The sequence below is a fragment of the Pseudonaja textilis genome, chromosome 15 (assembly GCF_049901715.1).
Source record: "Pseudonaja textilis isolate UNSWEBS1 chromosome 15, rPseTex1.2, whole genome shotgun sequence".
NCBI classification, from domain to species: Eukaryota; Metazoa; Chordata; class Lepidosauria; order Squamata; family Elapidae; genus Pseudonaja; species Pseudonaja textilis.
Genome location: NC_142004.1, coordinates 2,987,501 through 3,012,281, shown reverse-complemented (window position 1 = coordinate 3,012,281; position 24,781 = coordinate 2,987,501). Strand labels below are relative to the sequence as shown.

Genomic DNA, 24,781 nt, shown 5'->3' with positions numbered 1-24,781 from the left:
ATATCTATCTATCAATACCTACCTATCATTATCATAACTATTTATCATCATATCTATCTTCATCACCATTTTTATCTACTTACCTATCTATCATATCTATCTATCCTCATCCTACCTACCTACCTACCTACCTACCAATATCCATCAAATAGAAAATGCAGGAATTCCAAACGCTAACCTTTGCAAACATCCCCTGCTTTCTTCAACTAGTAACATTCCACAATTTGGGACTCTAATTTGTGTGCCCGGTCTTTTCGACTTTTGGCTTGTCGGGCGACTCACAAAAAAAAGAGATTTCTGTATTCCACCACAAGCTTCGGAGACCACAGGTAACCAACACCCGCCACCGGTCTCGTTAGCTCCGTTTCTGTCGTCACTGAGCAGAACGGGAGTGGGGGGATTTTGCAGCTAAGCTGCCATCTCATCCGAGCGCCCAGCATCCCTGCACGCTTCTGAGTGACCTCAAGACAGGAGCGAAGAGAGAGAAATGGGGAAGGCAGGCTCAGGAGGGCTGCCCCGGAGGAAGGATCAGCCAGCCTGCCCTGCCAGGGTCCCCAAAGGCAGGCGCTGCTGCTCTTGAATCCTCTGCTGTTCTCTTTTCCTTGGGAAGCGCGAACATGTTCGCCCTGACGGGGGAAGGGGAAGCAAGCCAACAAGCGCTGCCCTTCCTTTCCTAGCGGTAGGCAGGGACCCGTCTCCTCCCACTTGGACCCTCCCGGGACCTGCATCCCTGCTCCCTTTCATCCTTCCGTGTTCTCTGTAGCAGAGATCCAGAGGAGGATTCCCTCTCCAGTGCCCTGCTGGAGCAAGGAAGGAATCTTAATGTTTGTTTTTTTACGAGAATTTCCCTTTTATTTTGGGTTCAGATCAACAACCTGGAAGAGAGGGGAGGGGGGAGGGAGAGGAGGAAGGAAAGAGAGAGGAGGGGGAGGAGAGAGAGGAGGAAGGAAAGAGAGGAGGGGAGGAGAGAGGAGGGGAGGAAAGAGAGGAGGGGAGAGGAGAGGAGGAAAGAGAGAGGAGGGGAGGGGAGAGGAGGAAAGAGAGGAGGGGAGAGGAGTAGAGAGGAGGAAGGAAAGAGAGGAGGGGAGGAGAGAGGAGGGGAGGAGGAGAGGAGGGGAGGAGAGAGGAGAGGAGGAAGGAGAGAGGAGGGAGGGGAGAGGAGAGGAGGAGAGAGAGAGGAGGGGAGGGGAGAGGAGGAAAGAGAGGAGGGGAGAGGAGTAGAGAGGAGGAAGGAAAGAGAGGAGGGAGGAGAGAGGAGAGGAGGAAGGAGAGAGGAGAGGGGAGGGAGAGGAGAGGAGGAGAGAGGAGGGGAGAGCAGAGGAGGAAGGAAAAGAGGAGAGGAGGGGAGGGGAGAGGAGAGGAGGGGAGGAGAGGAGGAAGGAAAGAGAGGATGGAAGGGGAGAGGAGAGAGGAGGGGAGGGAAGAGGGAAGGGGAGACGAGAGGAGGAAGGAAACAGGGGAGAGGAGGGGAGAGGAGAGGAGGAAGGAAAGAGAGGGGGAGGGGGTGGGAGAGGAGACAAGAGAAGAGGGGAGGAGAGAAAGAAAGAGGAGGGGAGAGTAGAAGAGGGAAAAAAAGAGGAGAGGGGAGGGGAAATGAGGGGATGAAGGAAAAAAAGGAGTGAGGGAAGGGAAGGAGAGAGGGAAGGCAAAGAGGAAGGGAAGGGAAGAGGTCTCCATTGACTAGTTGCTAAAGCCAGCTTCCCTGTTTCCTTTCTCCTGCTTGGGAAAGGTTCAGAGACAGCTTCCTGAAATGCAGCCTTCAATCTGCGCAGAGATTGTCCTTCTCATCAAAGGTCATGGCGTTCATCCGTCACTCGCAGTCCGAACAGCCCACCCCCGCACCCACCCCCAAAATTAAAAAACCCACCGTATTTCTTTTCCTGACTTGGAAAGGTGCTTGGGTTAATTCAAGAAAATTCGGGGCAGGAAGGAACCGGAAACCTTCCTAGGGAGGGATTGCGCGCGGAAGGCAATCCCCGTAGGAGGAAATCCTTCCACGCAGAGGGAGCTTAAGGCCTCCTGTCAATTTCACCGGCCATGTTGCGCATCTCGTGGGCTCGTGACAAAATTGAAAAGGCGGCCACGCCAGCGGGAGAGGGAAGCGTCGAGGAAGGAAGGAAGGAAGGAAGGAAGGAAGGAAGGAAGGAAGGAAGGCTCGAGGTGCCCTTCTCTGCTACCCCATCCACATCGTGTGACTCCACCGCGTCCGTTTGGAGACGGATGGAGTCCCTTTCCCAGAATTCCCTTCAATTCTGAAGAAGCTCCTGGAATGAGAAGCAAAGGACTTTCCGGGGAGCGGAGCGACGGGACCAAGAACATCCAGTTGCCTTTTGGAAAAGCATCTTCGGGGGTCGTGGTTCGCTGGCAGCAGGTTACGGACGGCTGAGGTCTCGGAGAGCAAGGACTCGGATGAGGGGCCTATGTGGCAAGGTGATGACCACTCCCTTAAGAGATAAAAGCCAGCCGAGAAACCGGAGTACTTTGCAGGAAGCAAAGAAGTTTTTGAACTCAAGCCTTGTGGACGTTCGGACTCTCTTAGTTTGTGTTTGGAGACTCTTTGTGTTTGAAATACTCCTTGGCAACTTTATTTAGTGTTCTTGGCAGTCTTGCACCACCTTGGCCAGGCTTGTTCTTGTCAGAGACAATTAGTTTGAAACAGCCTTTTAAACGGGAAGGAACAGAATTTGTAAAGCATCATTAAGAGGTTTTGCGGTGACCTCTGTTTCATGTTTGTTTCCTTGGAACAAGGTTTGGGTCAGAACGGAGGAATAACCGTGAACTGGATGATCGAGCACCTCGCCAGGTCAACGTTCCTCATAAATGGAAGATCAAAGACCCAGGAAGGAAGTTGCAAAGAAAAGACCCTGCTCGCCAAATAAGTGGGACTCCTAAACCATAAATATAGTCCCAAGGGGGCTTTTTCAAGAGGCAACTGGACTTTCTTTGTTCTTCTTTGAAGACATTTCACTTCTCCTCCAAGAAGCTTCTTCAGCTCTGACTGGATGGTGGAGGAATGGAAGGATTTATGCTCCTTGCAGGCAGCTGGTCATTTGCGTCCTTTTTAGAGAGTCGCTGAGGCCACTTGGAGGTTTCTCTGTGTCCTGAGGGTCACCTGAGTGGTGCAAATGCGCCTGGAGCCTTCTTGGAACTGCTGAAAGGACCGTGTTGAAGGCCGGGAAGAGATGACGTCGTATCCCTCCCCCTCTGTTGAGGGAGGGCTGTTCAATTCGGACATCGATGGCCTCTTTGACCCTGAGGACACAGACAAACCTCCGAGTGGCCTCGAGGACCCTGCAAACGACCAGCTGCCTGCAAGGAGTATAAATCCTTCCATTCCTCACCATCCAGTCAGAGTTGAAGAAGCTTCTTGGAGGAGAAGCAAAAATGTCTTCAAAGAAAAAAAAAAACAGAAAGTCCAGTTGCTTCTTGAAAGAAAATAAAAATAAAAGCACCTTTGGGGACAACCATGATCTGGACGACGGAGAATCTCCGTAGACAGAAGCCTAGTCAGAATTGCCAAGGGCGGGTTTACAAAATACCCTCCTTCCCGCGTGCAACTCTTAAGAATTCCCAGGTAGTATGAAAGGGGATTCCCACCCAGCCTGGGGGACACCGCGTCAGAAAAGGCTACGGTTGGCCCTTTCAAGGGAGCCAGGGGAGCAATTACCTTCTTGATGGTGTTGTGTTTGCTATTCCCCCGGTCGTGGTTCTCGCTGTGCAGGATGTCCATGGTTGTCTCTCTCTCCTTGAGTTTCAGAGCTTCGATCTCGGTCTTCAGCTCATTCAGCTGCTCCTGGAGGTGTTTGCTCTTCTCCATATATTCCACCCTGGACAAAAGAGGCAAAAAAACCAAAAAAAAAGCCCACCATGAGCTGCCACGGAGGTGATTTTTGCAGGCTTGGACAAAATAGGTGGCAGAGGTAGAATCCAAGGGATGGAAGGGACCTCGGTTGGTCCCCTAGTCCAACTCCCTCAAGTGTCAGGATTCCGGCGATCGCCCTAATTGAATCGTGAGCCTCGAGCCAAGCTTCAAAAAAAGCTCAAAAGATTTATTAGGAGCGACACGCCAGCGTTAACATAAATGAAGCCAACTCTGGGATACGTAATTCAGTCACCTGTGACCCTGTTACCCCCCCTCCCCTCTGGATGTATCATAAATCGGATTCTCCAATGAAGCACATTCACGGGCCAGGTGTCATCAATCACGTTCTCAGCTCTACCACATAACTGAATGCAAAATTCTAGGACGTGAAATATCAGAACTCGTCTATCCATCCATCCATCATCTATCAATATCTATCATCTTCCTATCATCTAACCAATCTATCTATCCATCTGTCTCATCCATCCATCCATCTTTATATCTAATCCATCCATTTCTATATCTAATCCATTTATCTATCATTATATCTATCTATCTATCCATCCATAATCTATCAGCTATGTGTCATTTATCATCTATCTATCTGTCTGTCTGCCTCATGGTAGCCCCATGTAGAGCTCCAAACACAAGATGACCAGGACATGAGTGACTCAGCAGAGGGATTCATGATCTGAGAAAGCCAATAACTTGAAGCCAATGTCAGAACCAAGAGGCAGGCTTTGTCAAACAGATGCTCTGTCAATCTTTGGCTTTTCAACTTCATGCACATTCTCTCAACTTGGCGGAAACCTTCCTGCAAGAGGACGAGGAAGGCTGAGGCAGAGTTACTGGAATGAAGTAATAAGAGGACTCACTTCTCCTTCTCAATCTCCATGGACAACCTCTTCATGTCGTTATCCTTGAAGTCGAAGGAGAGGCTTTCACTGATTATGCCAAATGTTGACATGTCAGCGGGCAAGGCGGTTGTACTTGCGTTCACGGGCTGCTGAGGACAAAATAAAGAGATTAATTCCCCATCGGAGCGAATATCTGTAGCTCAGATGTAGGAGGAGAGTCAAGGTTCGTTCTCCGAGCTTGTGGGTTGGTTTCCCAACGTTTCATTACCTGGCTAGGTATTAATATCTTCAGCAGAGTTGAATGACCCTCACCTGGGGAGTGGGGATCTCCCCATCACTAGACCCATCACAAGACTCTCAATTGACACACATACCTGACCCGTTGTTCTATCCTAGGCTTCCCCCAAAACCACTAAGCAGATTCTTTGTCCCCTTTTATTAAACGAAGGTGAATTTCTTGCATTCACATTCAGCCAAAGGCCTGGCAAACAGTCTTTCAAGGGTGCAATTGGGAGCACAGACCTCACCTACCTCGGAGAGCTGCCAAGTAAATATTTCCAAACACAGTGCTGACAAGGAAGGTCTCAGCACAGAGTCTCTGAGATGCACAGACAGATCTTCACAATGAGAGAACGAATGAATGAATGGTTTCCTGCCCCCTCCCCTTTTGCTCCTCTTTTAATCCTTATGGGAAGGGCCATTCATCATCCACCTGTGTCCTTACTCCTAGGTTGACCTTGAGTTCGTAACTGTTCTTTCCTTTAAGCAGCTCTGCGCATGCGCAGGTTGGGAACCGGCTCCAGCTGCTCCTTCGCCTCGTGGCTGTCCGAGCCCGAAGGCAGATGATGACTGCCCTGGCTCCATCTCTGCCTCTGATGCAGAGCCCTCATCTGAGCCTTCCTCAGCTTTCAGGACTGGCCCAGGTTCCTCCTCGCTGTCCGACTTTGCTGCCATCTCTGCTAACCCCCAGCGGGCCACAACACTCATCACAAGACACAAGACCTGATGGGACCCTCACCTGACCACACGATGCCCTTATCAAGAAGACTGACACTGGCCTCTCCTAAACTCTGCTGAAGATGTTACCTAGCCAGGTAAGTGAAACATTCAGAAACCAACCCACAAGCTTGGAGAAACTACCCCCACCCTCATTAATCACCATTTCAGGTGAACAACAATTGAACTGACCAGCTTCCCAAGCGACACAGAGAAACCAAGGAAGAAGCAAGTGAGCACAGGGGATGGTTCGTATGATCTCAGCAGGGGCTGTGACTATCAGCCGGAGTGTCTCTGTTCTTGCATCGCATTCAAGCCAGAGCGGAAAATATGGTTGGCCTCGCTCCAGGAGAAACAGCTCAAGCAGGAAACCCTATTATCACTCCACACACTGGATTATGACAGAACTAGCCCTGGAAGGAAGCATAGACTATGGTCCTGGTCACTGAGGGATGTGAATTGCTACCTAGCCAGGTACCAGGAAGAACGAAACCAGTTATTTCCCAAGTTATATAATGAGTCACAGGGGCGCAGTGGTTAAGAGTGCAGTACTGCAGGCTACTTCTGCTGACTGACAGCTGCCTGCAATTTGGCAGTTCAAATCTCACCGGGCTCAAGGTTGAGTCAGCCTTTCTGTCCTTCCGAGGTGGTAAAATGAGGACCCAGATTGTTGGGGGCAAGAGGCTGATTCGTAAAACCACTTAGAGAAGGCTGTAAAGCACTGGGAAGCGGTCTATAAGACTAAGCGCTATTGCCCGCCTTCCTTCCTTCCTTCCTTCCTTCCTTCCTTCCTTCCTTGTTAGAATGCAGTATTGCAGGCTAATTCTGCCAACTGCCAGCGGTTCGATCCTGACCAGCTCAGGGTTGACTCAGCCTTTTATCCTTCTGTAAAACGGGGACCCAGATTGTTGGGGGCAAGAGGATGGCTCCGTGAACCGCTTAGAGAGGGCCGGAAAGCACTGGGAAGCGGTCTATAAGTCTAAGAGTTAATGCTATCAGCAGGGATGGCCGTGAAATGGATTTAAAAGCGTTCGCACTGCTGAACAACAGACAGAATCACAGAGTTAGAAGGGACCTTGGAGGTCTTCTAGTCCAACCCCCCTGCTCAAGAGTAAACCCTGCATCATTCCAGACAACTGAGCTGTCCAAAATCTCCTTAAAAACCTCCAGTGTTGGAGTACCCACAATTCCACTGGTTCATTCTTCTCATTATCAGGCAATTTCTCCTTAGTTCTAGAGCTGGATCTCTTTTTGACTAGCTTCCATTAGGAAGGTGAGTTTTTTTTTGTTTTTTTAATGCAATATGGAAGCATTTCCAACCGGCAAAATGAGAAGGACAGGTGGGTGTGCTGTCGAACGGACGCTGGCCCCCCGTACTTGGAACAAAGGCCAACATTTTCCCTGAAGATCTTGTTAGGTCTTTTTAAGCCAAGAGAATGCAGCCCGGCCAATTTGTCACGCAAGGTTAAAAGATCACAGGTTAACTTTGCCGGCTCACCTCCTTGTTTGGAGAAAAGTGGCTGGCTCACCTACTAGGAAGAGAGAGGTTTCTGAAAATGTCAGTCGTGAGCACCCCCCCCAAAAAAACAGAAGACCGGGAGATGCTATTCTTTTAAGAAGAGGGATTCTGGGATCATGGAGCTGGCGAGTTGGGTTGGATGACAGGCCTCTCTGATCTTCATTTATGCAAAAATACGATCTGCGGGGCTTGCCGATCGCTCCGCGATGAGATAAGCCATTTGCAAAACCCCACCGGGCAACCTGCTACGCGGAGTTTCCCAGCAATCTCAAGCATCCTGGAAAGTTCATCAGGAAGGCTAGATTGATATTTACCGCTAAGAAATAAATTAAAGGGAGATTAGTATAGATCTATTTCAAGTAATTTAGCTCTCATGAGCTAGCCATGCCCCTCCTGGGATTCAAACCTGGGCTGCTTGTATATTAGGTAGATGTATTAACCTCTAAGCCACGGGCTCTCCTCGCTTTGTGGGCTACACTAGGGGAAGAGATTCGGTGTTTTTTCCCTGGTGAGACCGGCCTATCAGGGCAACCTGGTCTACCCAAATATGGGACGGAGCGTATACTGCTTCCGCTTTCGCCTTTCCGCCCCAGTCCCGGGGTGTTCGCGGGCAGTCGCTTTCGCGGCAAACTATTTGTGTGTTAAATTTATATGGTTGTATTTAAATTTAATCAGGAAGGCGAGTTTGCAGCACCGCTTGGGTTCAGATTTGGCATTTTAGCAAGGGAGCCGCAAATATTTGTTGCAAAGATTCCTGTCGCAGCACAGAGGCAATCGGGGTTGAGTAGGAGGGGAACCCTTCAGTCGGTCGGTCGGTGCTCTTAAAAGCTTCAGAAATGATTGCAGAAAGCCTCAGAGAATCTGGAGGGGAGGGGAAACCCCATTAAATTCCAGCCACTTTAATCCTGGCTTGTTTAAACTCTTTGTCATGCCCCTGTCGGAGTCTGAATCCAAGGAGGAAGCAAAGCAGCTGACAGGGAGCGGGAGTGTAGCTCCGTTGGCTGTGGAGGAGGCTGAGGAAGGGCAAAGTCCGGCTGGGCAGAGCAGGGGGGAGATAGAACAAAGGAGAAGGAATTCAGAGGAAGACCCAGGCCCACCCCCTCTTCATCCTAGGGGAACGCAGGGGGGAACGGAGAAGGGAGCAACGTGGGCTGCATGGCTTACGGAGGGCCCTGATCCCCTTCATTAGCCACAGCTGGGAACACAGTTTATAAAAAAGGCAAGCTGTGTGCAGCAGGCTGTTGGGAACAATCGTGACTTTATCCTGTGTTGTCGTGGCTTATCTGTGTTCCTAGTGCCTTCCCAACATGTGAGTTTTGCTGTGCCTTCAAGTCTGAAATCCTTGCTTCTGCCCTGCCAAACTCATTACTTCCGTTTGGCTTGATTGGACTTTACGTTACAGTTTATGTTGACCATGTTTTGGACTTAATTTTCTGCAGTCAAAAGGCTGTTCCTGGGAGAGTTTTTCTCCAGCCCAGAAAGTAACAAGGACATTGGGAGCAAAGTTGGAGATAATAAAAGGACTCTTGTTGATTAACTGACTGCGTTGCCTTTGTGCCACGTGCCGGGTCATCACACCTAGGTTCATTTGGATGGGGTTCTTAAAAGCTTCAGAAATGATTGCAGAGAGTCTCAGAGAACCTGGGGGGGTGGGGTAGGGGGGAGGAACCCCTTTAAATTCCAGCCACTTTGGTCCTGGCTTATTTAAACTCTTGTTCAAGGTGATGTAGAGCCAGAGACAAATGGTGAGAGAAAGAAAGGCTGTGAAATGGTTGTAAAAGCAGTCCGCTTACAGATCTTATTTAACAGCTGAGATCTCTCCCCCCTCACCCCACCCCCACACAAAAGGAGTCGATAAACGACTCCAGGGTGCTCCTCAAAATCTTGATTAAATAGAGGGCGAGCGTAGGGCAAAGAAGCCTGTAGGATTTGATTGAAGTGGGCTTGATCCTCCTTCGAAAAAAACTTCCACCTTTCGATCAGGAAGGCTTGGCTGGTGTTTTGATTTAAGATTTTTTTTTTTCCCCCATTGCTGTCTGACACATATTTGCACAACATCCATCGTTGGCAATCAACCTTCGGGATGAAATGTGTCCAACCGGAGGAAAAGGTGAAATGGGGAAATGGAGGACAAATTTTAAGGGTGTCGCCAAAGAAGGGATTTGCGATTGCCAACTTACAAGACAAGCAGGCAGGCAGAGAGGGTCAACAGATGGATAGGTGGATGGATAGCTCGACAGACAGACAGAGATGATCAACAGATGTATGTATGTATTATAGATGGACAGTCAGACCGACAGACAGCGATAGAGTCGATAAACAGGTGGATGATATATTGATTTATTATTTATTGAATTTATATTGCCGCTCTATTCGTCCATGGTGACGTATAGATGATAGACAGACAGACAGTGGTGATACAGGACATAAACAGGTAGGTGGATGATATAGATGATGGATAGATAGATAGATCGACAGACAGACAGATATAGGGAGATGGAGAGAGGGAAGGGTTAGGGTTAGGTTTGGGAAGGACTCGACAGGTAGACAAAAATGCCAAATCCAGCCTGAACATCTGGCTGACAGCGCGAAGGACCACAACAACAAAGCCAAGCAAGTACCAATAAGAATAGGCACCAGCAGTGCCATCTCCACACATCTGGATCACCCTTTGAACACCGTCAGCGTTGACAAAATCCCCAACTGTCAATTGGAAAAGGCGGCTCCCCTCGGAAGAGCTTACCTCCTGTGACACGATCTGCAACCCCATTCAAACATGCACATCTGCCTATCTCGGGTTCGTGGGCGGAACTCAACAGTGCGACCAACCCCAACAAATTAAACCTGTATGCAGCCCGAGTCCCTGGGCAGTTGAATGAATGAATGTCTTTTTTTTAAACAGGCTCTTCCAGATATTTAACTTCGCTTACGTGTTCTCGGTCCACCTATTCTGGAATGGGAAGCTCCCCCGCCTTCCTTGCCAGCAGTTACCAAAGAACATTAATTTTATTGCACTCTTTCTCTCTCTCTCTCTCTCTCTCTTTTTTTTCCCCTCCTTACTTTTTGCACATCTTTCCTTTCCTACTCAGCTGATATGTCTTTTACGAGGGAACCAGTCTCTGGGCAATTGCGCTCTGGCTGTTTAAACCTGAGACCGGGAATGATTCATGCTCCCAGCAAAACAGAACAAACGGAGGGCGGGAATTGCAAAAGGCAACACAAAACTGTTACACAATGAGGGACTCTCCAGGCTAATAAATATAATACTTTTCAAGATAGAAAACCAGGTTTTGGTTATATATATATATATTTTCGGGGGGTGGTGGTGTTCCTCTTTAAAGTCCGTTGTCTTGCATTTTAATCGGAGATCTCCTAGGTTTGCTACTATTAAGGGGCTAAAGAGATTTAAGGGATCATGTTCACGCCAGAACCTCCAAGAACAGAAGCCTGGATTTCACTAATTCTGGAAACGTTGATTGTGCTCATGTTGCACACAGGAGGCAAATCTTTTAGGAACCACCCCCCACAAGATCGTGAAAAAGACATTAGCGCATCTTTCCGGTTCGGCTTTCCTTTTAAAGGATGATAATTTTTGGGGATCGGCAGCTAGAAATTCAAAAAGCCCCAAACATCCCTGACAAACCACAATTTCATTTTAAAAGAGATGTTTCTGCTTCTTGCAAGCTTCACAAGGTTCTGCTTGTATCCTTAGGAGGAAAACATTTTCTTCAGAGGTGGGTAAAATGAGGGCCCAGATTGTTGGGGAAAGATGCGGACTCTATAAAGCCCTTCCTTCCTTCCTTCCTTCCTTCCTTCCTTCCTTCCTTCCTTCCTTCCTTCCTTCCTTCCCTTCCCTTCCCTTCCCTTCCCTTCCCTTCCTCCTCTCTCCCTCCCTCTCTGGAAGTGCAGGGGTTAGAATGCACTATTGCAGGCTAACTCTGCCCACAACCAGGAATTCGATCCTGACCAGCTCAAGGCGGATTCAGCCTTTTCGTCCTTCCCAAGTCGGTAAAATGAGGAGACCCAGATTGTCGGGGTCAACAGGCCGATTCTGTCAACTGCTTAGAGAGGTCTGTGAAGCATTGTGAAGCGGTATATAAGTCTAAGTAAGTGCTGTTGCTATTTCAGATGGGTGGACTTTAACTCCCAGGATTCCCCAGCCAACAGGGTCACTGCTAAGAATTTTGGGAAATTAAAATCCACTCATCAAAATCCAACAGTGTTTCTCACGCTTGGTAATCTTAAGATAGCTGGCTGGGGGATTCTGGGAGTTGAAGCCCACCCATCTTAAAGTTGCCAAGGTTGGGAAGCACTGATCTGGAGGACATCCAAGCATATCAACACATCCTACAGAGGGGGGAAAAAGCAGTAATTCAGAATTGTCTTACGGTGTAGGAGGACTTGCTGGTAATTTCCAGAAGCTTCTGCTTGGCTCTCCTTTCAGAGTCTCGGGATTCTTGCAAGTCGTTCTTGAGTTGATCTGCCTCCTTTGCCCTGCAGGCAGTCAAGAAGAGAAGAAAAGTCAGAGTCAGACTCAAACCAGCCTTTATCCTGCCCCCCAAAAGACAAGAGGGGGCGACGTTTCATCTCTCCGAAGGCTAAACAGTGTCGCATTCTAGGGATATCATAAAGCAAAAAACCAGCGAAGGCAAGGATTGTTATCTCTGGTAGCCGATTCTGAAAAGTTAACTTGGAAAACTCTCGGAAAAGATGCCGCAGGTGACAATTAAACCGAACAAACAGAAAACACGCGGCTTACCGGGAGATCCACAATTTGTGACCTTTCTTGCCGCTGTCTCTATTCTAAAATGGGGTGAGATAATTTCTTATATGCCCTTATATCATCCAGAGTGCTCCAAGAATAATTTTTTCACATTCTCAACACCAAATCAAACCTAATACAAGTGTGTGTGTGAATGGATGGTGGGGAATGGAAGGATTTATTTGCCTTTTTTTAAGAGAGCCGGTGAGGCCACCTGGAAGGTTTGTCTGTGGCCTCAATGACTCTCTAAAAAGGACGCAAATGACCAGCTGTCTGCCAGGAATACAAATCCTTCCGTTCCCCACCACCCAATCACAGCTGAAGAAGCTTCTTGGAGGAGAAGCGAAATGTCTCCAGAGAAGAAGGAAGCCCAGTTACCTCTTTGAGGGCAATTTGAGCGTAACCAGAGGGGAAAGAAAAGAGCCGGATACATAGAGTGGAGAGATGGCATTAAGTTTTAATTATAACAGATATATCAGATGATCAGAATTGGAAGGGACCTTGTAGGTCATCTAGTCCAACCCCCCCGCCCAAGCAGGAGACCCTACACCATTTCTGACAAATGGCAGTCCAATCTCTTCTTGAAAGTCTCAACTGATGGCGCGTGATGATGTAATTACTCAACCTCCTCCAGTAAGAAGCTGTTCCAAGCATTCTGTTAATTTGTCCCAACTCCGGCCTGAGACTTCTAATTCCAGACATCTACAGAACATCTCACCGGACGCCAGCCTGGCTTAGTTCATTTTAAAGGCAAAGGAAAAGTACGCTATTTTATATTCCAAGCTCCTCCTACGGTGATACCACCTTCGTTCGGACTCCTCCGCCATTTTCAGCGCCAACATCTCGGCCTCCAACACTTTTTGTTCCATCAGCCGCTTCTCTTCCTCCGTCCGGATCGCCGTGGCTTTGATCCGTTGCATTTCCTGCTCCGCCTCGGCTGCCTTTTGAGCCAGGAGTTTGGCTTCCTCTTCGGTGATCTGAGCTTTTTCGGCCAGCAAGTCGGCGGTTTCTTCCGATCTCATCTGGGCGAGAAGGACGGAGAATTCAAACACGCGAAGCCTGACCCGTCAACGGAAGCCTGGATGAATCCCAAAGCTGGGGAATGGGACCCCAAGGTTTAGAATACAGGTAGTCCTGGACTTACAACGGTTCATTTACTGACCCTTCGAAGTTACAACAGCGACGGGCCTGAGATGAGCAACGGATCCAAGGGTGGTATTCTACCGGTTCAGACTGGTTTGGGCGAACCGGTTGTTAAATTTACATCTGGTTCGCTGACCTGGGAGTTGAACCGACTGGCTGGCCCCACCCACCCTACCTACTCCTGTTTTGGATGCAGGTAAGTGTAGGCTCAGAGTGGAGGCTCTGGGAGGGCTGAAGGAGAAGTTCTGGACGTCCGGAAACGGGCCTGTTTCCGGCTCCCAGAGGCCATTTTCGCCCTTCCAGAGGCCTGAGGGAAGCCTCCGGACTCTGGGGAAGGTGGAAAACGGCCCTCCCGGAAGTTCCGCTAGGCCACGCCCACCCAGCAACCGGGCAGCTAACTGGTTGCTGGGATTTTGGCATCCTAGCCCTGAATACACCCCCCCCCTCCACCAACTATCCTGGATAAAACGTCCCTTCCCAGAAAGGAACGCTTTTGTAGGTAAGACTCTACCTGTAGAAGCATCTTTGAGGGACCTACCAGAGCTTCGTTTGCCATTGTGGCCTCCTCTTTCAGCTGCAGAAGTCTCCTCTCCATCTCATCTCTCGTGCGTTCAGCCTCTTCTCTCATCTGTTTCTCTCGGGCTAAGCGCTGGCGCTCCATCTAGGAAGAAGCGAGCAATGGAGGGGGAAGAGAAGAATGAAAAACAGCAAAAACATGCGGATCGTATGCATTCAGCCAAGAGAGGGGCGGAGTGGAGATCTCGCCTCGTCGTTCAGGAGGCTGCGAGTTCCAATCCCAGTGCCACAGGTTCGCCATCACGGAGTTAGGATCTTCTCCCTAAGGCGGGGGGCGGGGGGGCCTGCAACGTGAAACACTCGAAGGGCCACGGGGACCCGTTTCCCACAGAAAAGACCAGGAGCCACAAAACCGGGGTGGGCGTGGCCAAGTCGGTGTCACTCCCACCCAGTCACATGACACACACACACACACACACACACACACACACACCGGCCACGCCTACCCCGGTTTTGTGCCTCCCGGTGTTTTCTGTGGGAAATCTCTCTCTCTCTCTCTCTTTCTCTCTCTCTTTCTCTCTCTCTCTCTCTCTCCCCCCCTCCCATTTCTGTTTTTGTATGGTTTACCTTCTCAGGCCAGTTGAAGAGTGACTGGGAGGGGAGGGTGAGGGGCAGAGCCAGCCGGTGGCGGGATCACCCAACAAGGAACCACAGCAGAGGGGCCCAAAGAGCTGCATGCGGCTCCAGAGCCACGGGTTGCCGACACCCGCCCTAAGGAAATCCAGGACCAGTGCTTTCTCCTTAAGACTCCTCTAACCATTTTGGGGAGCATCTCTAAGACCCAACAAAAGTTGTTTCCCCAAATGTTTTTGGCTTTGCAGACCGGGGACGGTCCCTGCGTGCAGCCGGCAAGCCCGCACAGCTCCATGGGCTGCGGCTCACAGGTTGGCCGGGGTGGTGGTGGTGGTGGTAGAAGGGGAGACCTCCTGACCCCCAAGAGGCTCGGTTGCCGCTTCTTGTACTCTCTTAGCAGCTTACCCAGAAGTGGCCGTTAAATATTCCGCATGGCACTCTACAGATTAGCTGTATGGGTTTCAGCGCAGAGGAAAGTCTCTGTGAGCATGATTCATGCAATCCAATTTGCAGAGATGCGCTCCCTGGCTCCCTGCTGCAGACTGCGATGTGCTGCGTCTGCCAGATGGGTGGAAAGGAGGCCAAGCCACGCATTAGCATGCAGGCAGCATGCAAGCCACACATCGGCACACAGTTCATTATCGTTTAATTAGGAGAGAGGAGGACACAGCTCCTCCTTCCTCCTCCGACCTAGGCCCCCTTTTCCCGGTAACCGATTCCCTGCTCTCTCTTGCTCTCTCTCTCTCTCTCTCACACACACACACACCAAAATCTGGAGAAGAGCATAACAGAAAGAGGAGGTGCATTTAGAAAACACTCTGCAAAAAAAAAAAAAAAATTTGGACACAACGTAGAACTAGAAGACTGGGAAAAACTATGGAGTAAGAATTATACATTAACAAGGTCCGCAGCATATAAGGAGAATCTTTATGTTTTATCGTTGGCATTTGGCACCCATGAGATTGGCAAAGATGTACCCCAAGATGAATCCAAGATGTTGGAAATGTCAAGAGAGCCAGGGTACCTTCTTTCACATGTGGTGGCTATGCCCCAAAGCCAAACAATACTGGGCCAAAATACGGAGTTGGTTGTCAAGAAATAACGAAACGTCAAATAGACTTTAAACCTAAACTGTTTCCTTTTAGGAATAATTAAGGGGAAATGTAGTAAAAAGACCAAATACAGGATATTACACATAACGACAACGGCGAGGATTGCACTTGCACGATGTTGGAAGCGAGATGAGTATATCGTCAGAGGAATTAGTAATCCAGAAGGCATTAGAATGTACTGAGGTAGATAAACTCACTCTAGAGCTAAAAGAGGAGCCAGAGTACTATGTAGTCCGGAATAATTGGTATGAATGGTTGAATAGTAGGAATAAGAATAGTAGAGATAAGAAAAAATGTATATAAATGACTTATAAATGTATGGAGATCTGTATATGGAACAACGATGCCATAGTGTTGTTAAAGATGAGAATGAGATTTGTAAATGTGAAAAAGCACAATAACAATAAATTTTAAAAAAAGAAAGCACTCTGTAGCACATGCTTGCGTGGACGTGCACACACACACTCAACACCTTTACACCGAAAGCAGACGGAAGGGCTGTGTCGAAAAAAGAACAGGGAAGAAGACCATAGTTGGTCAGGAGAACATCTCCTTCATTTGAGGGACACCTGGGTATGAAAACCAAAGGTGGCAAAAAAGCAGCCCCCAAATCCCAGCGTTTGGCCAGGTTCCCCCGCACCCCCGTTTTGTTTATTTAATGATCAGTTCATAGTTTGGCATCCTGTGCAGAAAAACCCTTCCACCTTCTTCCCAAGTCCGTTCTGGGGAGCCAAAATATGGTGTCAGCTCGTAAAATATTTCTATGGTCTTTTTAGAGTTGCCAAGAGAAAGGGAGGAGGAAAGAGAGCTTGAAAGAGCAGTGTGGCAGGTTGCAAATCGAAAGTGCATTCCATAAATGGTTTCTCAAAGATAGGAGCTAGGTGACTGAAGTTTCTGCCACGCAAATATCTAACTGGAGAATGGGATTGATGACTCTGGGCTATGGATGTGTCCCATTGGAGAATACGAATTATGATACACCCAGAGGGGGTGGGGGGAAACCAGGGTCAAGGGTGACCATGAATGATGTGTCTCAGAGTCGGCTACACCCAGCCAGTGCCGGACATGTTAACTCCCCAATAAATCCTTTTGAAGTTTTGGAAGTTTGGCTCGACACTCGTGATGGACATGGTCAGCTCGACATCACTCGTGTCGGGAAGTGCTTATGGCGGCCCGTGCACTCCGCCAGTGAAAACAGGCTCCCAAGCTCTGTTTTCGGCTGCGACGGCCTCCTACAACCCACTGCCAGTGAAAATGGAGCTCGGGAGGGCTGCGAGCACCCCTCACCCCGAGCTCTGCTTTCATTAGCAGAGGCACCGTGGGCCATTTCTTCATTGTTTCGCAAGCAGCTCCGCGGGCGCCAGATCTAAGTGCCGGATCCGGCCTGTGGGCCTCGAGTTTGACACCCCGATCTAGGATGTCTTGTGAACGCAGAGCTCACTTGTGTGAACTGGGGCTCTTCTCACCTGCTTCCTGGCTTTCTCCTCCCTGGCCTGGGCTTTCATTTGCTGGACTTCGAGGGAATCGGCCTTCCGTCTCCTCATGAACAGGTCGTGGTTGCCGATACAGAGCTGAAGGATCTGTGGCAGCCAGGAAGAAAGGAAGCAAGCTGGGTAAGTCTCATGTGTGAACAATGCCATTTGTTTAAAAAAAAAATCCATCCCGCAGAACCGGAGGACAATGGATCTGTCCCAAGACTCACAAGAGTAAACCGGTAAAGCACAAGAGCTGTTGTGATCTGTCCCTGAATAGTGCTGAAGACAATTGAACAAAACTTGATTCAGCACCACAATAATGGATAAGAGAGAAATGCAGATTACAACATTCAGAGAACAGACTGTTCCAGGGAACGCTGGAATATTTTTTTGTCCCGAGCTATGTCTTTCCTCACATCCTAGACATCAACTGTTTCAACTCCCACCCTCAAAACGACGCTATAGAGCCCTGTACACCAGAACAACTAGACACGAGGACTGTTTTTCCCCAAATGCCATCACTCTGCTAAACAAATAATTCCCTCAACACTGTCCAACTATTTACAAAGTCTGCATTACTATTAATCTTCTCATCACTCCTTATCACCCATCCACTCCCACTTGTGACTGTATGACCGTAAACCTTGTTGCTTGTATCCTAACTATTTTTACTGACTATTTCCTAGTATGATTTGATTTCTTCTTTGTACCCTGTGACTATCATTAAGTGTTGTACTTTATGACTCTTGACAAATGTATCTTTTCTTTTATGTACACTGAGAACATTTGCACCAAGACAAATTCCTTGTGTGTCCAATCACACTTGGCCAACAAAGAATCCTATTCTATTCTATTCTATTCTATTCTATTCCATTCCATTCCATTCTTATTCTATTCTATACTATCCTATTCTTTTTCAATCCAATATTCTATTCTATTCTATTCTATTCTATTCTATTCTATTCTATTCTATTCTATTCTATTCTATTCTATTCTATTCTATTCTGTGTTCCGGCTTTTGCCAACGTGATTCAAACTACACAGACCAAAAACAAAACAAAAGATAAAATTGACAATCCAAGATTGGTCAACCCCCCGTAAAGTCTTCCATCCGTCAAGAGATGAGGCCCTACCCAAAAAACTTTAGCTAACGAAAGGCACACAGGCTTAAAGCAACAGTTCGCCGGCGTGAGTCCAATGACACCAACTAGATGGAGCCAGGAGCCAGGAGCCGAGAGCAGGCAAAATAAAGGAGACGCCATTAGAAATCTTTCATCGAAAAGCCTGTTGTTTTCCCAAGCTCTCCAAGAGGCCAATTTCGGAAAGGATTCTCAAACAAAGCCCTGCTGCTTGAACCAACAGCGGATTATGCCTTGTCAAGCTGCCCTTTCACTCAAGATTTAGAGCCACTTACCAAAATCCAAACAGACCCTGTCCTGTCCTCTCTCTCTCTCTAATCCGCCAGAAAAATAATATCCCTCGCAAGGGAGGTGGACAACCAGAGGTTGATGTATCATGACATTTGCTCCTGCTTATTACGGTAATGGCCAGGGTCCCTTCAACCTAGCAGCTTATATAAGAACCACGGAAAGCTGAGCCTCGGATGGAGCACCTGACAGCTTCCGCTGGAAGACAAGGGTCAGACCCACCAGCTTCGGCTTGGCGCCTCGCTAGCATCCTGCCATCAACCAGGGAAGCGAGAGGGGAACCAACGGGCAAGAAAGTTGCATGCTTTTTACGACGGGAAGTTGGGAGGCAGAGGGGACTGACAGTTGAGGGAAAACAGAGCACTTGGGAATTCGGTCCGTGCCAGCATCTTCAAGGCCACGTACCCTGAGAGTGGAATTTCACCAGCCCGAATACCTCAGCGCTTCCAGAAACATCTCAGCGGTGCAGAAGTGGTTACGCGCAGATGTGCTATGCGGGAGGGCAGGGCCGAGGCAACTAAGGGGTTAGGTTTTGCATCGATGTGCGGGAACTTCAGATTCCGCGTGACTACTAATCAGCATCTCTTAGTGAAAGTGCCTTTCCACTTCAATCAGATGGGAGTCGAGGGTTTTACTTTCCCGGGAGATTAACCAGAGGCGGGTCTGACACCCGGGGGAAACTAACGTAGGGGTGGGGTGGTTTGTTATGAACGTTCAGCACAGAATCATACAGCTGGAAGGGGTCTCAGAGATCTTCTAGTCCACGACTTGAAGACCCCTGAGCTGGAATATGATCGATATTCTCATTTTGCGCCCCCAAATCGCCGAGTGGCTTTGCCAGTTCAGCTGCAAACCTCTGGATGCTCCCTGTTTGTACCTGCAGCATGCAACGCGTGTCTCAGTGCGGAAAAGGGAAATGGGCGCCTTTCTCTGCTCGGGAGAAATCGTTCCCGCATATAACAAGGACACGGTACCTACCAGTTTGTTCACACGCAGCTTTGAGGAGTTGAATTTGAAGACGTCGATCTTCTTGTCCAGAGGTTTTATTGTAAACTGGGTGGGGAAAAAAAAAAAAAAGCAGTTTTGCATACATTATTTTTTTAAAGACACCAGAGAAGAAAGGAGCGGATGGTTAACCAAGGCATAAGGATTCGATAGAAGATGGGAAGCAGGCTTGATCTCAAGTTAAATCATCGATTCACCTGGCTGAGGAATTTCCAACTGGAACGAACTTTCCCAGACCTCAAACAGGACACACCCCTGGTTCCTTCCAAAATATTGGGCACTGGTCCAGAAAAAAAAAAACATCACCCTTGAATTGCCTTTACTTTTTTTTCTACCTCCTGCTAAAATTTAGCACTGCAAATGTTGAAATGGAAGGAGGTACCATTTGCTACCCCCATTGATGCTGGAAACTCACAGCAATGGAAGCAAAGACCCAACAAGGGAATTCATTTAGTTGAAGGAATCAACAACAATGAAAAAAGAATTCTTATTTCATCTGCTCTTATTCTATTCTATTCTATTCTATTCTATTCTATTCTATTCTATTCTATTCTATTCTATTATCTGTTCTATTCTATTCTGTTCTGCTCTTATTCTCTCTTCGCTTGTCTTCTCTTCTCTTCTCTTCTCTTCTCTTCTCTTCTCTTCTCTTCTCTTCTCTTCTCTTCTCTTCTCGTGTGTCCAATCACTCTTGGCCAATAAAGAACTCTATCCTATCCTATCCTATCCTATCCTATCCTATCCTATCCTATTCTTTCCACCCATTCTAGGTAGCGTTTTTTTCTTTCTTTTTTTCTATCGCTAAGAAAACAAGTGCTCCTTCCTCCTGCAAATTAGGGCTTTTGCCCGTCTTAAAAGGCTCCTCAGTTCTGCCCAGGCTCCTATTCCCATTTCAAATTCGATGCCTCTGGATTTTAAATGCAGCCCTTAGAAATTTCACTTAAGCGCTGCCAGGCAGCCAGGACTCCAGTTGTGTCGTTTGTACATAAACACCGTAGAAAGGGCAATTAGAAACCAGAGGAGAGACCTGGGAAAGGGAGGTCAACTTAATTTAAACACAGCCAGGAAACGTTCATAAGTTCAAAACGAGAAGCCAGAGGCTTATTTAAATACAGACAGAGGGAGAAAATAAATTCACGCTGGTCCAAAAACCGGGAATACCTCCAGAAGAGAAAGAGCTTCTGAACTTTCTTTGTACACTTTTAAGTTTCAGATTAACTCTTTGCATCCAATGGTGCCCTCTGCGGTGGGACTTCAGCCTGACACGACCACAGGTAGTCCTCGACTTACAACACTCTGCTTAGTGGCTGTCCGAAGTGACAACGGGCACTGGAAAAAGTGACTTATGGCCATTGTTCACACTTAACGACCATCGCGGCATCCCTGTAGTCCCGCGATTTGCATTTGAATGCTCGGTAAACTGGTTCCTATTTATGACGGGGTCACATGTTCCCCTTCTGCGACCATCTTGACAAGAAAAGCTGATGGGGAAACCAGATCCACTTAACAACCGTGTGACTAACTTGACAGCTGCACTGATTTGCTTAACAAACGCGGCAAGAAAAAAGTCGTAAATATGGGACAAAACTCACTTAACCAACTTCTCACTTAGCAACGCAGCTTCTGGGGGCTCAATTGGGGTCGTAAGTTGAGGATTACCTGTATGATTGATTGTCTCAATGGCACCCACCCCACCGGTGGTTTCTGGTAAATCTTAACCAGGCAGGTGTTCAAACCACGTCATCTTTTAAAGACTCCATAATCCCTTGTGGGGGTGGAATTCTGAATGGAGCGGAATGTTTACTGGCTGGAGGCCTTTCCCGTCACCAAGGCAGAGTTTTGTTCCGCAGACATATTCTCAGTGTGGTGCAAAGAGAGAAATACCTGCCTCTACCTAGCATTCGAACTGACAGCCTCCTAACTGGGAGGCGAGAGCATGGCACGACCTAAACTATCGTTTGCTTTCTCCGTGTTTATGCAGCTCGGGCCTACCTCCTTATCGCTGTAAGAGACGTTGCGGATCTCGTTCCAAGGGAAGGAGATTTTAGGGGTCAGCCTGTTTTCTGGATCGTATATGTGGAGGCCCAACGCATCGACTCCCAGAAGCAGCTCTGTCCCCTTCTTGTTCTGAAAGAAGAAGGGAAAAAAGAGGGGAGAGAAGTAAAACAGGGAGACGTAACCCCACTTGAAGCCGTGCTGCAAATCAGCCACACGGATTTGCACCTTAACTCTCTCCCACCTTGACCCGGATGTTCTTCTGCATGAACCTGGTTAAAAGGAGGAGGGGGGAGGAGGCAAGAGAGCTGCTTTCCGACTCGGTGTGGACCACGGGGCCGATGACTCATTTGTTCACCTTCAGAAATCTCCTTCTGGCCCCTTCCGGCCCACAGGTGAAGCGACCAGGGAAATAGCAATAGCACTTAGGCTCATATACCGCTTTATGGTACTTTCCAGCCCTCTCGAAGCGGTTTACAGAATCAGCCTCTTGCAAACCCCAACAATTTGGGTCCTCATTTGACCCACCTCCGAAGGATGGGGGGGCCGAGTCAACCTTGAGCCTGGCGGGATTTGAACTGCCAAATTGTAGGCAGCTGGCTGCAGAAGTAGCTTGCAGTACTGCGCTCTAACCACTGCGCTACAGAGGCTCCCGAAAATGCTACCCGAAAAGCCACAGAACGCTTCTCAGCAAGTGAGCTCAGGGTTCGGCCCGAATGCTTCGTCCAGAGCTGGTCTTCAGCCGGTTCTGACCGGTTTTTGAGAACCGGAAGCGGAAATTTTGAGTAGTTTGGAGAACCAGCCAATCCCACCTCTGACTGGCTCCGCCAACCCAAATCTTCTCTGCCTCCCATTGAGTCCCAGCTGATCGGCTGGGTCTCCTTTGGTTGCCCTGCACAGGAGAACGGAGCTGGAAAGCAGGTTAGTGAGGTGGGGAGGGAACGGGGATTTTGCAGTATCCCTTTCCCTGCCACGCCCACTAAGCCATGCCCACAGCTGATCAGCTGGGTCTCCTTTAATTGTCCTGCATGGGAGAACGGAGCTGGAAAGCAGGTTAGTGGGGTAGGGAGGGAACGGGGATTTTGCAGTAACCTTCCCCTGCCACGCCCACCAAGCCACGCCCAGAGAACCGGTAGTACAAAAATTTGAATCCCACCATGGCCTTCATCCTCTCGCACCCCAATCAACACCCTGAACTGCAGAGGGATTCACGCTGTGTGCTCATTTCTGGGTGTACTTACCCGGATGGCAAAGTAATTCACCCCATACATCTCCAGATCCTGAGCTATTTTCAAGTACTCCATTTCTGCTTCGTCCCTGCAAAGGGGGAGGGGTGTGGGAAGGAAATTCAGGGGGGGGGGGGATGGTTTAGAGGAAGCATCTGGCAAGGCGCCCGAGAACACAAATCGAACGTTGGTGTAGCAGATCCCATAATCTCTCCCGAAGATTGAAACTTCTGTTTTTCCAGCCAAGGCGACAAAAAAGGCTTTGCAGCCCAAGGTCCAAGCGGCAGATTTATCGTAGGCTCAACGTCTAAAACTTAAATATGACTAATCCCCTCGCCCCAAATAATTTCCCATCTCTCTGTCATGCCTCACTCCCAAGTCCAATTCATGGAAGGTTATCCTTAAGAGGGACAGGGGGAATGGCCCCAAATAAGGTGAATTAAGAAGATTCTGAAAAACTACACATGGGTAGTCCTTGGGTTATGACCGCAGTTGAAGCCCCAAATGTCCGTTGGTAAGCGAGGCAGTTGTTAAGTTGAGCTTGCCCCCCTTTTATGGCCTTTCTCGCCCCAGCTGTTAAGTGAGTTGTTAAGTAAGTAGCACAATTCGCATGATCCTGGAATACTGCAACCGCCATAATTATGAATCCGTGGCCAATCGTTCAAAATTCGACCGCGGTGCTGCAGGTCGTGTTAAAAATGGCCACAAGCCACTTTTTGCAGCGACTGTTTAAACCAGGGGTCGCCAATCGGTGGGCCAGGGACCACTGGTGGTCCGCGAGAAAATTTTAGTGGTCTGCAGAGAAATGTCACCCCCACAAAGACTCGTTTCTGGCAGAGTTTGGGGGAGAGAAAGAAAGACTTCTGCCGCTTCTGCTGCTTTCCTTGCATGAAGCCAAAAGTCTCTCTTGCTCTCTCTCCCTCTGAGAACGGAGATGGAGTCAGTATCCTGCGATCCCAAATAAAGAATGACGGATTGATAGGAAAACAGGGTGGGGAATTTTCCTGCGGACTTTTTGGGGGATTTTCCCAGGGTCTCTGCTGCTTTCTGCAGAGACCCTAGGAAAACATCAGCAAGCCGCCGTCAGTCAAAATTCATAGTAGTAGCCCACGGGATTTAAAATTATGAGTTTGGTGGTCCCTGAGGTCCAAAAGATTGGCGACCCCTGGTCTAGATGACCTATAAGGTCCCTTCCAACTCTCATTATCTGTTATCTGATGGTACAAGGCTGCGCCACCCAGCCACAGACCATGGGAAAATCCCCAAAAAAGTCTGCAGGAAAATCCCCCACCCCGTTTTCCTATACGGACCGATTGTTCTTTATTTGGGATTGCAGGATACCGTCTCTCTCACTCTCTCTCTCTCCTTCCCTCCCTCCCCCCCGAAAACAGAGCTGAAAAGCAGGTTAGTGAAGGAACGTGGTTGCCTTGGAGGGGGGGTGTCAGGGACCTCTCTGTGTGTGTTTCTCTGTGTGTGTGTGTGTGAGAGAGAGAGAAAGAGACAGACAGACAGACAGAGACAGAGAGAATATCACCACCAGCGCTCCGAGGTTAGATCGGATCGATATCTCTCTCTCTCTCTCTCTCCCACCAACATCAGCAAACCACTGTCACTCAAAATTCACATTAGTGGTCAGCGGGATTTAAAATTATGCGTTTGGTGGTCCCTGAGGTCCAAAAGGTTGGCGACCCCTGGTTTAAACCGTTGTTAGAGGAATGGTGGTAAGTCAAGGACCACCTGCGTTTACCTGTACCCTTTTAAGTCACTCACCTGGCTCTACCTCGATGTTGGCCGTACCAGGCTGTAATCCTTTCTTCCCACATTTCCGGAGTCATCTGGTAGAGATTTATCACCTAGGATCAAAAGAGAAAAAAAAAAGAACTTTAATTCACAGCCCAACCTTGCCTGACTGTGATTTCCTCTCCTGGTCTCATAATCCAGTGTTTCTCGACTTTTGGAAACTTATAAAAATTGTGTGGACTTCAATTCCCGGAATTCTAGGACTTGGAAGTCCAAAGTTGAGAAACTTCAGTCATAATCGTAAGTTCAACCTCCAGAATCAGAATATACAGCTGGAAAGTATTCTGGAGATGGATCTCCATCGGTTACTTTCCTGTAAACCAGCAATGGAAGATCTGGTTAACAGAATAACAGAGCTGGAAAGGGACCTTGGAGGTCACCTAGTCCAGCCCCCTGCTCAAGCAAGAGACCCTAATTTCAGACAGGTGGCTCTCCAAGTCTCTTCTTCAAAAC

At 48.5% G+C, this 24,781-nt stretch overlaps 1 protein-coding gene across 4 annotated transcripts in view; it reads right to left on the bottom strand.

The window, feature by feature from the left end:
* The window catches only part of NF2 (NF2, moesin-ezrin-radixin like (MERLIN) tumor suppressor), a 56,051-nt gene that overhangs the window by 11,824 nt on the left and 19,446 nt on the right, over positions 1 to 24,781 (bottom strand). For 2 of the 4 annotated variants that reach the window (XM_087913135.1, XM_087913133.1), the window contains exons 6-15: positions 24,299 to 24,381; positions 22,544 to 22,619; positions 21,300 to 21,434; positions 19,281 to 19,355; positions 16,867 to 16,980; positions 13,678 to 13,800; positions 12,801 to 13,018; positions 11,623 to 11,728; positions 4,738 to 4,868; positions 3,668 to 3,827 (exon numbers count right to left, since the gene is read on the bottom strand). In XM_087913135.1, coding sequence (XP_087769261.1) covers positions 3,668 to 3,827; positions 4,738 to 4,868; positions 11,623 to 11,728; positions 12,801 to 13,018; positions 13,678 to 13,800; positions 16,867 to 16,980; positions 19,281 to 19,355; positions 21,300 to 21,434; positions 22,544 to 22,619; positions 24,299 to 24,381 — 1,221 coding nt within the window. The remainder of the gene's footprint in view (positions 1 to 3,667; positions 3,828 to 4,737; positions 4,869 to 11,622; positions 11,729 to 12,800; positions 13,019 to 13,677; positions 13,801 to 16,866; positions 16,981 to 19,280; positions 19,356 to 21,299; positions 21,435 to 22,543; positions 22,620 to 24,298; positions 24,382 to 24,781) is intronic. The other 2 variants (XM_087913136.1, XM_087913134.1) reach the window with 1 other exon arrangement.